Below are 15,505 nucleotides of genomic sequence, written 5' to 3'. Positions count from 1 at the left end.
CCTGAGCGTGACTGAGGGTGGCATCGCAACCTCCCGATCCGCTCTGCTCTGTGCATGATGGGGCGGTGCCCCAACTCCCCAATCGGCCCTGCTCTGAGCCTGACCAGGGGCTGCACTTAGGGATTGGGCCTGCCCTCTGCCACCCAGGAGCAGGCCTAAGCCAGCAGGTCGTTATCTCCCGAGGGGTTCCAGAATGCGAGAGGGCACAGGCTGGGCTGGGGGACCCCCGTCCCCCGCCCCCCGAGTGCACAAATTTTTGTGCACCGGGCCTCTAGTCTATAATAAAAGCAAAATATGCTAATTAGACCAGATATCCTTCTCCCGGGTGCCTGCTGCCAGGGGAAGGAAGGCCTGTCTTGCACGAATTTCGTGTATCTGGCCTTTAGTAAAGAAATAAAAGAGAAATAAAAAAATCCACAATCATAGTGAGAGACTTGAAAACACTTTAATAGCTGAAAGAGGCAGACAAAATCTGTAAGTACTATATATACAAAATTGAACAGCACTATTAACAGTTTTGATGTATTTGGCACTATACCCAAAAGAATCAGAATTTACATGGAAAAATATTCATGTTTGTCAAAACAACCAAGATATCAAATGATGTGATATGTCTGAATCTATTTTGGTTTAGAAAATATGCATAGAAAAAGATTGGGAGAATAAATACTACCAAAATGTTGTGGTAATGTGTGTGTTTATAAATTTTATACAATAAGTCTTTTGTAGTCAGAATTTTAAAAATAAATGTTATTTAAACCAAAACAAAATAATTTAGAGAATGTAAGCTATATATGTGATGTGTTTAAATATGTGACATTTAATAATACATTTAGAAAGGGCTTTGATATTAATTTCCATATATCTATCTAAAATGAAAAACATTAAATACATTGAAGCTTTTAGAAAAGATTTTTATGGCAAAACACAAAAGATGTCTATCGATGAGGACTGTTAAACTAAAAGACTAGCTTTTGTTTTTTATACTGACATTTTTAAAATTGTTACACACATTAGAAATATAATGTTTTTTCTCTCTAATAGGCTTGAAGTATTGTCTTTGTGGTTTTTCATCATTATTATTATTACAGATGCTTCTATCAGACTTTTCCCATCACCATATTGAAATGGCATGTACCCTATTGGAAACATGTGGAAGATTTCTTTTCAGATCTCCAGAATCTCACTTGAGGACCAGTGTACTTTTGGTAAGGGTTTCAGAATCCTAGCAAGAGCTTGAGGTTGTTGATTTACTTCAGGGGTTAAAAATATTGACCAGTGCCTGCTTGCTCTGTCATAAAAACATACACTTTTCTACCTTAACTAGAACATCCTATACATATAAGCTGCCATTCCTGGATAGCCATTGGTATTTTTCTCGCTTGGCTCTTAGTGAGTTAACAATATTGTGAATGGGGATTAAGTTTAACCAAAGATAACTTTAAAAAAAATCTTTAATGTTGAAATTATTACAGATGTAGATATCCCTTTTCCCCCCCATTAACCCCTTCTTGCCCGCACCTGCCCCAGGCCTTTACCACACTATTATCTGTGTTCATGGGATATGCACATATGCATACAAGTTCTAACCAAAAATAACTTTGACAAATGATACAAATGAGCAGGTACTCTTAATACTATTATGTTAGGTTGGTGTGCCATAAGCACATAAATTACAAACAACATATATAATTAAATTTTAAAATTAAAAAATATAAAATATAAGTCTAAAAAATTACCTTGTGAGAGAAGTTACTTCGTAAGTTAATTAGAATGGCTAAATGTCCATCAAGTTTATTAATCAATTAAGTTATTATGCTTATTGGTAATATTCATGCAGTTTGCTGGTAGCCTTTTGCAGGATTGGTATTAGTGTTCAAGAGAGCTCTGGTTTAGGAATCCCTGGGCATACACTGTCATTACATCACTGTTGCTGTTACAAAAGTCTTGATTGTGTCATTTTCTCTAGGTATCTTATTTTTTTAGAATCCAGTTGTAAGCCTGAGTTCTCTGCCAATAATATTTAAAAATGAAGAAACATGAGAATTTATTTCTCCTAAACAAAAATATTAATGTGAAGGCCATCAAATAGAATTGATTTCCAAATTCTCTTTAAGTTTATATCATATAATAGTTATTCCAAGTTCAAATTTTATTGTAACAAGGAGAAAATTCTTCCTCCTCTTTGGCTCCTACTGATAAGGTTAAATGAGACACTGCATATAAAAATGTATTAATTGAAACATGTTCTTATTAACCAATGTTACCCAATATATTTAATTAAATAAAAATGTAATAGAGATGCTAGGAAAGCTTATTTTTTATTATCTACTTTTTACTTATAACATTGAATCCTTAATATTTACTTTTTGCTGGGGAAAATATTTACTAATTGTGGTAGTATGGATGAACATCACATTGCTGAAAACCAGAGTCCTTCCTGTCTGACTGGTTTTCTTGGTTCAGTGGATCTTTTCCCCTCTTACAGCAAAAGAAGCTAGCCTTTATTAGTGATTCTCTTGCTTTCTGGATAGAAACCTTATTTATCATTTAACATTTTTGTGAGGCCTATGTGTCAGGCATGTTTAGGAGAAGTGGTACAAAGTATACAATTGCCAAAGTGGTCCATATCTAGTGCTAATTCGAATACAATGTTGTAAGTGCACTAATAGAGCTATGCAGAGAACATTATGGGCTCATGAGGGGGGAGGGGGTACTTAAGCTAGACTGATGAACCAAGAAATATCTTCCCTAACAGCTTCATAGTATTCACTGAGTACAAACTCTTATGTCAGACCCATGGGGTATAAAGATGAAAAGATAGTCCATGCTCTCCTGGAGTCTTAAGTCAGACAGAGGAGTAAATAGGCAGTTGGAATACATGTGTAAAAGCAATATAGGGCGTAGATAGAAGAGACATTTAATCTAGTCTTGGTATGTCAGGATAAGTTTCCTGGAAAAGTGGTGTTTATTTTAGAGACTAATCTGCATCTTCAAGGCAGAGAAGAAAGACGCATCTAGTCAAGCAGCTGCAGATAAAACTGGAGAGGCAAGCAACAAAGTAGATTTATAAAGAGCCCTGAGTCCTATACCAGCAGTTTCCCTCTACACACTTAAAACCCAGAGTTCTTACCATGTCAGCAGAGTCTGTTATTACTTGGCCCTCTCTACCTCTCATATCTCATTTCATGCAATTTCTTGTGGGCAACCTCAATGGCCTTCTTTTAGTTCCAGTAACATATAACTCTCTCGCCTCAGAGCCTCTGATCTTGCTATTGCTTCTGCTGTGAATGCTCTCTCCATGGCTCTTCTCAACCTTTTGTCATCTTTCAGGTCATAACTTAGATCTCACTTTCTTAGAGAGGCTGTCCCTAACCCCCTCTACCTAAAGTATAAAGTAGGCTTCTCATAACTCTCCATCTTAGTGCCTTATTATTTTTCTTCATACCGCTGATTACAATTATTATTTAAAAGATTGTAAGTTTTTTTGTTGAATTGTTTATTCTGTCTTCTTACACCACACTGTTAGGCTTCACGAAGGTAGGAATCATATCTGTCTTATTCACTGGTAAGTTCCAGCACCTGGAGTAGTGCCTAGCACATAGTAAGTGCTAAGTAAAATGTTCATTAAATGACTGAACAAATTCAGTAATCTTAGTGTTTAGTACAGTGGTTCTCAATCTTCTGGCCCTTTAAATACAGTTCCTCATGTTGTGACCCAACCATAAAATTATTTTCGTTGCTACTTCATAACTGTAATGTTGCTACTGTTATGAATCATAATGTAAATATCTGATATGCAGGATGGTCTTAGGCGACCCCTGTGAAAGGGTCGTTTGACCGCCAAAGGGGTCGCGACCCACAGGTTGAGAACCTCTGGTTTAGTATGATGCTATTTTAAGAATTAGGAGTGCTGTTTTAAGATCTTCAGCTAGTCAGTGGTTCTCAACAGGCATCTAGTGGGTAGAGGTCAAGGTTGCACAAAACATCCTACAATGCACAGGACAGCAAAGAATTATCCAGTCCAAAATGTCAAATTGAGAAAGCCTAAAGTAGATGATGATTGACTAGATCTGTGTTTTTAATCACCTTCTCTGAGTTGATGCTCTGGACAAGATATAAGACGTTGGGGGCTTTTAGTTTTCTTATCTATAGAGACATGTCAGATTTATCTGGTACAGTATTGAATGGCACAATCTCTGAGAATAATTTTTTTTTCTCAGTTGTATGTGGGACAGCCAGCACCCCTTTATTCATATTTTTGGTTCTTAATTTCAATCACTCATATATATGAAACTTGTCATACTCAGAGTTCATGTAGTTTGGCAGAGTTATAAATTACATTTGTAGTAAAAGTTCTCTGAATAAAGGCCTAAGACCAAGCAGTTATTAGCTAATTTGTTATAAACAAATGATCAGTGGCATAATAATTAGTCTGCTTGCACAGTCTTAGAAATATAGAAATACCGACTGGTTGTTTTTTTCTTTTTCTAGACCTTTATCCTAAAATCTTATCACTGAGAATAGGAGTTTTGTAGGAATAAAGAAATCTTAGAATGAAAGTATTTTGACTAGTGTAGACTTTTTATTTTAGGAACAAATGATGAGAAAGAAACAAGCAATGCATCTTGATGCAAGATATGTCACAATGGTAGAGAATGCATATTACTACTGCAACCCACCTCCAGCCGAAAAAACAGTGAAAAAGAAACGTCCTCCTCTCCAGGAATATATCCGGAAACTTTTGTACAAGGATCTTTCCAAGGTCACCACTGAGAAGGTAAATCTTAATGGAATCATGGAATAATGGTCAACGTGAGATTTGTGGTAGTTATATAATATTCAACTAAATTTTTTTTCATCCTAATGATAATAGTATTAAAAGCAGTGTACTTTCCTTCTAGCCTGTGCATGAAATTTTAGGTCAGAGACATATATTTCAGTTTTCCTAGATCAGTTTATTTATAAATTGCTTCAGTGTCCCATAAATTATAGATAAGAAATGCAGGTACTTTGCATTGTTCACATTTTGTAAATGGAGAAATTAAAGCAGAGCTGTTCCAGTCGCAAGAGTGAAGTTTAGGAGAGTTGGGATTAGATTCCAAGTTTCATTATGATTGACTCTCTACAAATCACGCTAAGAAATAATTCATATGATGATACATAATATATGGGGCAATATTTTGTTTTCCTGTTATGATAATAACTTCTTAATTAAAAGGGCCATTCTTCTAAATTAAATTTTTTTTTGAAACTCTGACTATGTCAGAATATGAGACATAGTCAGAGTTGAATATGAGACATAGAGTTTCAAAAAATATATATATATATAACATCAAAATTTAAATTTGCCTTTACATGTTTTTCTTGAGAGTAGGGGATCTTAACCTTGAATGTGTGTTAGGAAGCCCATGGCCCTCTGAAATTACATAGTTTTGAATTCTGGGGCTGTCTGTATTTTTCTGGAGATAAGGTCTGTGGCTTTCTTTGGATTCTCAACAGGAGTCACTTTCCAGAAAAGTTTAAGAACCACTGATCTGTTAACTGAATTATTGTAGTTACCTTGCTAGAAACCTCACTTTTAAGTAAGATATGTTGAGCAAAACATTTCTTGGTTTATTCTACAAGTTGAAACAATACAATGTAGAACTTCTTTCTTTTTAGAAGATAAAGTAATGGAAATTAACTTCTGGACAGAAAATACATCTGGGGAGGATAAAAGGATGAAATAATACATGGGTGGGAGAAAAGGTAATAGGAATGATAGTGCAGCTTTGAAAATTGAAACCAACTTTCAGAGAGTCGGAAAAATACTTGTTTGAAACAATAAGGATTTTGATAGCTGTTTAGAATTGACTAGAATTGTAATCATTTGGTAAAACTTCCTGTAAGCAGATCCCTTTTTTTGTAGGCTTATTGTTAATTTGTGGACTATAGAGAAAATAAGTTATATGGGGCTGATAAGGGAGAATTGCAATTTAATGGTTTGATAGACTATCAAATATAGAAAAATATAGAATACTTATGAAGTTGAGATGACATTAACATTGCCAGTGAAGCTGATAGGAGAAAATATTTAGTGCTTAAAAGATGGATTGTGGACATAGAAATGAAAGGACTACTCTGCAATCTGCCAATAATATCTATATTCTTTCAGAATCAAGATGGATAGAACTTAATGATAGGTAGAGCTCTGCTAATTATCTCATTGACAATATGGTCTTTGAAATCGTAATACCTAACTTTTATGGGGTATTTATAATGTGGCAGACACTTTCCTACATACTTCACATGTTTTAACTTGTCTAATCCTCACAACAAACTAGTAAGTGCTTTTATTATCCCCCCTTTTACATATGAGGAAACAGGACACTGTAATGTCAGTCTTGATGTTATGTCTCCATTTTAAGTGATCTTTTAACCAATTAACCTTGGATTTATTTATTTATTAATGGAAATTTTTGATTTATAAAAGAAGTGTCTAAGATTATTTGGATTAAATGAAGCACAAAAGAAATCTTATTTTTGGTGAACCTTGGGAATTTCTTTCAGTGACTTTAGTGTATGAGTGTATACTGTTAGCTTGATTGAAGACTTAGAAACTCTAGGAAATACGGGGACATTATAGAAAGATGGAGGAAAAATGTGAATACAATTTGTCAATAATTAGAAAAATCTCATGTTTAATCTCTAACGTGAAAAATCTGATAGAGGATCTCTGAAGTATTTCCCATTTCAAAAGTTCTTTATCTGCATTATCATAATAACATATCTATATTATTGGGTATATTGGATTATATACTTGTCTAGTAATTTAAACAAAATTCTCTTTGTTTAGGTTTTGAGACAGATGCGAAAGTTGCCCTGGCAGGACCAAGAAGTGAAAGATTATGTTATTTGTTGTATGATAAACATCTGGAATGTGAAATATAATAGTATTCATTGTGTGGCAAACCTCTTAGCAGGACTAGTGCTCTACCAAGAGGATGTTGGAATCCATGTTGTGGATGGAGTTTTAGAAGATATTCGATTAGGAATGGAGGTAACACAAACTTTCTTTAAAGTTGTCAAATTGGAGTTTTAGAAGAATTTAAATAACTTTTAAATCCTATTATTGAAAAATAATAATTTGAAGACCTTCTTTTATCTATATGGTGTCTTTTACTATTACCTCTTCAGAATTAGTGGTTTCTTAATAAACCCTGCTGTTCTAGATTTACTGTGCTTCCTTCTCTCAGGTTAATCCTGGGGTTTATTTTGCCTCTTTTTCTCAAGTCCAGTGAAGCTTATTTTGGAAGAATATAGTACATTTTTATTATTTCTGGGTTACTATTGGGAAAATAAATTTATTAATTAGAAGAATTGTAATCATTTGGTAAAACTTCCTGTAAGCAGATCCCTTTTTTTTGTAGGCTTATTGTTAATTTGTGGACTATAGAGAAAATAAGTTATATGGGGCTGATAAGGGAGAATTACAATTTAATGGTTTGATAGACTATCAAATCAATTCACTTAATGATAGCTAAATATTAAATTTAATATTTAACATATTTTTTATTAAACTTTTTAAAAAATTGATTTAAATAACATCGATTGGCTGCCTTCCACATGTGCCCCAACCAGGAATCAAACCTGCCACCCTTTCATGCATGGGATCAACAGAACTACACAAGCCAGGGAAACTTTTTTTTTTTTTTTTTTTTTTTTACATTTTGTAGATACCCATTTCCTAAAGAGAGAAAAAGGATACTCACAAGTGACCACCTTATTAGAAAAGAAGCAAAGAACCCATTAATTTTTCTCTGTTCAGTGTTTCTTCAGTAATTGATACTGTCAAGTGACAGAGGGGAATTTCGCCTCTTTTTACCACATTACTGTTCTTTAATGCAAATCTTGTGTGTTTTTTTTCTTTTAGGTTAATCAACCTAAATTTAATCAGAGACGTATCAGCAGTGCCAAGTTTTTAGGGGAACTTTATAATTACCGCATGGTGGAATCAGCTGTTATTTTTAGAACTCTTTATTCTTTTACTTCATTTGGTGTTAACCCTGATGGCTCTCCAAGTTCACTGGACCCTCCTGAGCACCTTTTCAGAATTAGACTAGTGTGCACTATTTTGGATACTTGTGGCCAGTACTTTGACAGAGGTTCCAGTAAACGAAAACTTGATTGCTTCCTTGTATATTTTCAGGTATATAAGCTGAAATATGCAGTTTGGCACCATTTAATACATTGGTTGTGTTACAAAAATATTCGAGCAGAAACATTATAGCATTCACATATCACATATGAGATATGTTCATAATTAGACTAAATTTGATTTATTCTTCCTGCAAAGATGCTTTAGAGATTTAAAAAATTTGATGAATTTTATAATATAAACATTCTAATTCCATTGTAACTTTTATGATTGATTGTTAATTTTGAAAATTATTTTGGTATACTTTATAAATTTGGAATGGTAATTTATGAATTATATTTGGTACAGTAACTTATGAATTAAAAAACTTGTGATTTTTATATGTACATTTTTATCACTCATCTGTGTTCTGGTTTTACATATAAAATTATTTTTAAATGATGTAACTTTTTTTTTTTAAAGAAAAAACTCACTCTGGGGAAAACGTTTTTAACACGAAAGAAACTCTTGAGTTGTGCTTTTCATATCTTAATTTTAGTTAATTATGTAAGCTTATGATTTAGAGCAAGTGTAGTATAAATTGAATTCAGGTACAAAAACAGAGATGTTTCTACAATTCCTTTAAAGTAGGTGTTCCAAAAGTTAACTTTGTAGGTTGGTTGTTTGGAACCCAATCACTATTTCCCATAAAATACTGAGCAGGGTGAACAATTCACTGTTGAATTGTCTAGATGTTGTTGAAAGAAGGTATCAATAGTACCATTAAAGTCTATATGATCACTACTTCTAGTATTGTTTTCACTCATCCATTGATGAAGAAAATACATTTAAAACTAAAACTGGAGGTGTAAAAATACATCCACATAATGGCTGGTGTTAAGTGGGGGTAAATGTTCTTGGGGAAGAGCAGTTTATTAACTTTATCCTACCATGAGGAAGGGGATTGCACATTTGAGAATCAGATTCCCTTTATCTCTAAGGACTGTCTTAGGTTGGAGACTGCCTGTATTGAAAACCAATTTTGCTGCAAAGTGTTAGCTGTAATTGTCAGCATCCAAAGTAGAATCTCTTTCAGAAGAGAATCCTTATTTGCATTTAATCTGACATCCCAAGTGGAGAGAAAAGAGCTATCCCAAAATATCCAAGAGACAAAGAGACAGAGGCATTTTCCACATTGATTAACAGGCAGAAATATGCAGCAGGCTTAAACCTAAGGGGACGAAGTAAGAAGTGAGGCCTGGGGATGAGGTCAGTGTGTTCTGCCTAGAATATAGAGTGAACAGTTATGTCTTGGAAGGCCAGGTAGAAAGGATCACCCACAGTAGTGCTTCTAAACTTTAATGTGCATACACTTTACCTGGGAATAGTATTAAAATGCAGATTATTATTAAATTGGTCTGGGGTGGGGACTTAAGATTATGCATTTCTAACAAGCTCCAGTTGAGGTCTGCAATTTTGAGTAGCAAGGACCTAGCAAGGAACAAACTGGGGAAAGAAGAGTGAAGCACCCAGAGGATTACCTGTTTATACACAAGTAAATTCCTGGGTTATGCTCTTCAATTAATGTTAACTTACAAAGTATAAAACAGAATGAGGGACCCAGGTAGGAGAAGAGAGGGAAAATATCTAAACAGTGCCATATACATAGTAGGTGTTCAATAAATGATGGTTGATTAATGATTTTTATATTTAAAACCCTATATATTTAGATACTTTAATTGACCTTTTTAAAAATCAAAGCAGGCATTATAGGGAAAATGATGAACATTTATCAAAACTATGTTTGGGAGTGGGGTTTCTGACTTGTTTCATTATCTGAAAATTTACTTGGTATTTTATTCACAATTTTTCCTTGTCTTTAAAAAGATTATGACAATTATAATAAAACAATATTTAGATTCAAGTCACCAAATGGCTTAGAAATTGTGTAGATGGAGGGAAATAATTGGAATTAGGATCATTGCTGTCGACCATTAATGAAAATGGTAGGTGTCTTGTACAATTTTTTAGCTTAGTTGTTATAGTTAGGTGACGTCACATTACAGATTATTATTTAAAATATTTTGTTATTAATATTTTATAGCTAAATTTATTTTTTATTTGTACATCAGCGTTATGTATGGTGGAAGAAAAGTTTGGAGGTTTGGACAAAAGATCATCCATTTCCTATTGACATAGATTACATGATCAGTGATACACTAGAACTGCTGAGACCAAAGATCAAGCTTTGTAATTCTCTGGAAGAATCCATCAGGCAGGTACAAGACTTGGAACGAGAATTCTTAATAAAACTAGGTAAGCAATTAATTACAGAGAGACAATGAAAGTGATATTTGGCAGATTGTTTTTAGAATTTGCTTTATAATGTTATCAGACTTTACCTTTGTATACTTTCCATTTTTATATTGAGTGTTACATAATATTAGGTAAGACATATGGGTGACATATTTTTTGATTTCATAAAATAATCCCAAATTGGAGGTAAATACTTATGTAAGAATTGAAGCCAATGATAGCGATGAATAAATACAATCCTGTTGGCCTCTCTTAATTTTAGAATTTTTGGTTGCTAATATAAAATCTACTTTTAATTAGAGTACCTCTTACAATACAGTATGTAATTGCAACAAGCGTTATTTCTTAAGACATTGTAGGCTAGAAACTATAGAAGGGGATACCTGTTAGAAGTTTGGAACTACCCTACAGAATTTCAGACCTTATTCACTGGGAGAGTTCTCTCTATTTCTAAGGACGAGAAAATGTGAGAAATATGCTACAGGAGAATTGGTCTATTTACTTTCTCTGTGTCCTTTTGAGATTGTTGTGGAAGAAGAGGTAGCTCTTTAAAAAAATATGCTTATTGATTTTAAAGAGAGAGGATGGGAGAGGCATAGAAATATCGATGAGTAACTCAGTCGGCTGCCTCCTGCACGCCCCCTACTGGGGATCAAGTCCACAACCGGGCATGTGCTCTGACCAAGAATAGAACTGAGGACCTGTGGGTTCATGGGTTGATGCTCTACTACTGACCCACACCGACTGAGTAGGAGTTAGCTCTTGAATAACTCTCACGAGGGACTGTAGGAGCTAACTAACTTTGTCAGTGGAAATAACTGGAACGTGTAACCTTACTACTCTAATTTACTTACAGTTACTTGTTAGCAGGTTTCATTTTAGTCATTTTAAAATGACATGTTTTCAGGCTATTAAGCTAGTATTTTACTTCCTGCTAGCACTTGGGACCCATAAGGCTGTCATTAGGAGATTCTTACCTTCACCAGTTATATTAATTGTATAAATTTGCTACATTGCATATCTGAAGAACTACTTTTCATGGTGAAAGCATTTGGTACTTTTTCCCCTCTAAAACTATTTTTTCATATTACATCCAGCATATTAGTAGGGTTTCTTTCTCCATAGGTAAATTCTTTTGGAGAATATGATTGCTATTATCTATTTGAGCATTAATTTTAAAGGTGCTTCTGATTATGCAACTAGAAACTACTCAAACCATAAAGACACATGTGCTTCTTTTTGTACTTTGCCCCAAATCATCTACTTTCTTTTCCTTTTTAGACTTCTAGTTGTATAAAATTATCATTTTAAGCAAAGTGCTTATTTATTTCATTAACTTTTTATGCTTTGAAATAGTTGAGTCTTAGCCTTGTTTCTCAAAGATCTTTATGAATGATGTTCTGTATAGTGGGCATGAGGGAATGCTAGTTTGACACCCAGTTTGGTAGCAGTAAAGAGAGCAATGTGCTTTATCCTTTATTGACTGAAGGTTAAATTAAAGGACTTCAGACTCTCTTGAGGAGTCTGTTTAGAATATGGAAAGGGAAAAATAGGTCAGCGTTTGCAAGTGAAACTCTATAAAGATGGTTGCAACTGGAAATTATGCTATGAAGTTGTCCCAATTTAATTCTGTTTTAAACAGTCTAAGTATCAGGAAGAAGAGCTACATGAATAAACATTAAATCTATTTCCTGTTGATTAAATCCAGAAGATAATACAGAATCAAGAGCCTTTACTAGTTTTTCTGACTCAAGCACTTAACAAATTCATTATCTCAGTTTTATAGCAACATAATTCTAGCATAATAGTTAATGGATAAACACTAAAAATTTCTCATAATTATGCTTAACAATAGTTTTAAATAATTTTTAATATTATTAAAAGTAATATATGTTCATGGCAGAAATTTTGAAAAATAACAAGACAAAAATCACTGATACTTCATACTTAAGGATAATTATGTATTAACATTTTGATATATTTTCTTTTATTCTTTAAATTTTTTTCTCATGTTTATACAGTTTTATAAGTGGATTTCCCCTACATAATACATTATGAAATTTCCTTGCATAAAGTATTTCTCTAAACCTTTATTATATTTTTTAAAAACTGGCTATATTCCTTCGTATAAATGTACCATAATTTATGTAATTCCTGTTGTTTGACACAGATTATTTCAAATTTTGCACCACTATAAATAACACACTTGAGTTATTTACTTGTGCATCTTGACTTCTTAGTATAGACAGAATTATTGGCAAGGGCATTCTCTTTAAATTTAATACAAAATTAAGATGGTAATAAGCAATATTGTTTAATTCTGGTTTGGAAGTTCTAACTAGTCCTAAATAATAATGGCTAATATGCAAATTGACTAAATGGCGGAATGACCAATCGCTATGACACGCACTGACCACCAGGGGGCAGACGCTCAATGCAGGAGCTTCCCCCTGGTGGTCAGTGTGCTCCCACAGGGGGAGCGCCACTCAGCCAAAAGCCGGGCTCACGGCAGGCGAGCGCAGCGGTATTGTCGGGAGCCTCTCCTGCCTCCACGGCAGCGCTAAGGATGTCCGACTGAAGGCCTAAGCCATCAGTTGGAAATTTCCGAGGGCTCCCGGACTGCGAGAGGGCACAGGCTGGGCTGAGGGACCCCTCTCAACCCCGCTGAGTGCACGAATTTCATGCACTAGGCCTCTAGTATTATAATAAAAGGAACAAAAATGAGGGAAATAAAAGTAAAAAAAGGAAAGAAGCCATAAGAATAAATTATATTATAAATTTAAAGAGTATATTTCATAAATTAGAAATAAAATCAGTAGGATAGATAAAAGGCCCAGAAGTTGTCCAGTTAAATACAGAACAATCATTTATGGTGAGCCAGGAATGTTAAAGATAGGATAAGGGCAGCAGGTGAGCATTTGGGAGGAGAATTTGATAGAGAGCCACATCTTATATTGCCAAACTCTAGGTGGATTAAAGAGTTAAATATTTGCCCTAACCAGTTTGCCTCAGTGGATAGAGCGTCAGCCTGCGGACTCAAGGGTCCCAGGTTTGATTCCGGTCAAGGGCATGTACCTTGGTTGTGGACAAATACCAGTAGGGAGTGTGCAGGAGGCAGCTGATCGGTGTTTCTCTCTCATCGATGTTTCTAACTCTCTATCCCTCTCCCTTCTTCTCTGTAAAAAATCAATAAAATATATTTTTTTTAAAAGTTAAATATTTACTTTTTCAAAGTTAAAAATAGATCTGATTATCAAATATTTTCAGAGGTTCATTTTCTCAAATTTAAAATGATAGAAGAAAGTATACATATAGATTTAGGTTTTTAAAATGTACAATAAAAATTAATATGAAATTAGTTTTCTTGCTAAGTTGTTAACACTTACATAAAGAACACAGGTAAATTGGTAATAAAATAGAATACCCCAATAGAAAAATGAACAGGACATAATCAAATAAGGGAGAGCAGGGAAGAGTTGGTGTTTTTATTGAGTACTGCCTGATTGCCAGAATGATAGAGGAAGGTAATGTTACTGATTTTTGATAGATGAGTTTAAGTAAAGCCAAATCAAAATACTAGGTTAAGCAATCAAGTCAACTCTGCTCTTTCTGACATGTTAAGTATATGGGGAAATGCTCAGCATGTCTAGTAAACAGAGAAATGTAAATTAAAACACAATCTGAAAGGAAGTACTATAGTTTATTACCATCTCTGTTATGAGCATGAAAATGGAGGCACCAAGCTGCTCAAATTTAAGAGGACAGTATTTGATTTTTATCTCCAAGTACACTTAATTCTGACACACACATTTAAATATTTTACTGTGTTTGCATTTTGTCATCTCTGTTTTTTATATATACATTTTAATTTGCATTGTTTACTTTAGATTGCAGTGCCTTATGGTTCAGCAACTGGATCGTTATATAGTTTAGCAAATGCAGAATATAATATTTATAAATAGTTTTTGAAACTAACTTGCAATGAAAATGAAAACGTTATAAATAGTATGTATTTTCCTTACAAATTAGAGGTGTGGTTATCAAAACAAAGACTTATACAATACTAGAGGCCCAGGGCACGAAATTTGTGCACGGGGGGGACCCCTCAGCCCAGCCTGCACCTTTTCCAATCCGGGACCCCTTGGGGGATGTCCGACTGCCGGGTTAGGATCGGGCCTAACCCGGCAGTTGGACATTCCTCTCACAATCCTGGACCACTGGCTTCCAATCACTCACCTGCCTGCCTGCTTGGTCGCCCCTAACTGCCCCCCGCCTTGCCGGCCTGATTGCCTCTCACTGCCTGTGCATGCCAGCCTGATCGCCCTTAACTGCCTCCCCCTGCCGGCCAGGTTGCTCCCAACTGCCCCCTCCCTTCCAACCTGGTCACTCCTAACTGCCCCCCTCCGCCAGCCTGGTTACCCTTATTGCCCCCCCTGCCGGCCTGGTCACCCCCATCTTCCCTCTCCTGCTGGCCTGATCTCCTCCCCAACTGCCCTCCCCTTCTGCCCCTAACTCCCCCCCCCCACCGGCCTGGTCACCACTCACTGCCCACCCTGCCAGCCTAATCACCCCCAAATGCCCCCCTGTTGGCCTGATCGCCCCCAACTGCACCCCCCTGCCAGCCTGGTCGCCCATAACTGCCCCCTCCTTGCCAGTCTGGTCAATCCACGCAGCCTGCTTGTTCAGTCATTTGGTTGTCCCTCACTAACTCCCCTGCCGGCCTGGTTGTAGAGAGCCATCTTGTGAGGGCTTGAGGGTTAATTTGCATATTACCTCTTTATTATATAGGATAGTTCTTCCCATGGCACATTTTAAATGGATATAACAAGCTTGTGATGGTATGTGAGTTTATCACCACTGTGATATTTTATTGAGAATGCTTAGATTGATACAGTCCTAATAACTTTTGCCCCTGATAACTTTTCCGATATTTTGCTTCTTCATGTCCCTATAAATAAATAAAATCCTATCTAATAAAAGACAAAAAGGGTAATTAACCGTACCTCCGCTACGCTTCCCATTGGCTAATCAGGGCGATATGCAAATTAACTGCCAACAAAGATGGCGGCC

The 15,505-nt window shown here is 35.3% G+C and overlaps 1 protein-coding gene across 6 annotated transcripts in view; it reads left to right on the top strand.

The window, feature by feature from the left end:
* The window catches only part of UPF2 (UPF2 regulator of nonsense transcripts homolog (yeast)), a 128,726-nt gene that overhangs the window by 84,343 nt on the left and 28,878 nt on the right, over positions 1–15,505 (top strand). For 5 of the 6 annotated variants that reach the window (XM_005876567.2, XM_005876566.2, XM_014547972.1 and 2 more), the window contains exons 11-15: positions 1,092–1,208; positions 4,595–4,780; positions 6,839–7,042; positions 7,916–8,191; positions 10,252–10,435. In XM_005876567.2, the coding sequence (XP_005876629.1) occupies positions 1,092–1,208; positions 4,595–4,780; positions 6,839–7,042; positions 7,916–8,191; positions 10,252–10,435 (967 nt within the window). The remainder of the gene's footprint in view (positions 1–1,091; positions 1,209–4,594; positions 4,781–6,838; positions 7,043–7,915; positions 8,192–10,251; positions 10,436–15,505) is intronic. The other variant, XM_014547975.1, reaches the window with a different exon arrangement.

The sequence above is a fragment of the Myotis brandtii genome, unplaced genomic scaffold (genome assembly GCF_000412655.1).
Source record: "Myotis brandtii unplaced genomic scaffold, ASM41265v1 scaffold49, whole genome shotgun sequence".
In the NCBI taxonomy this organism is placed as follows: domain Eukaryota; kingdom Metazoa; phylum Chordata; class Mammalia; order Chiroptera; family Vespertilionidae; genus Myotis; species Myotis brandtii.
The sequence above is the reverse complement of the archived record's forward strand: the minus strand, read 5'-3'. Positions and strand labels throughout refer to the sequence as shown.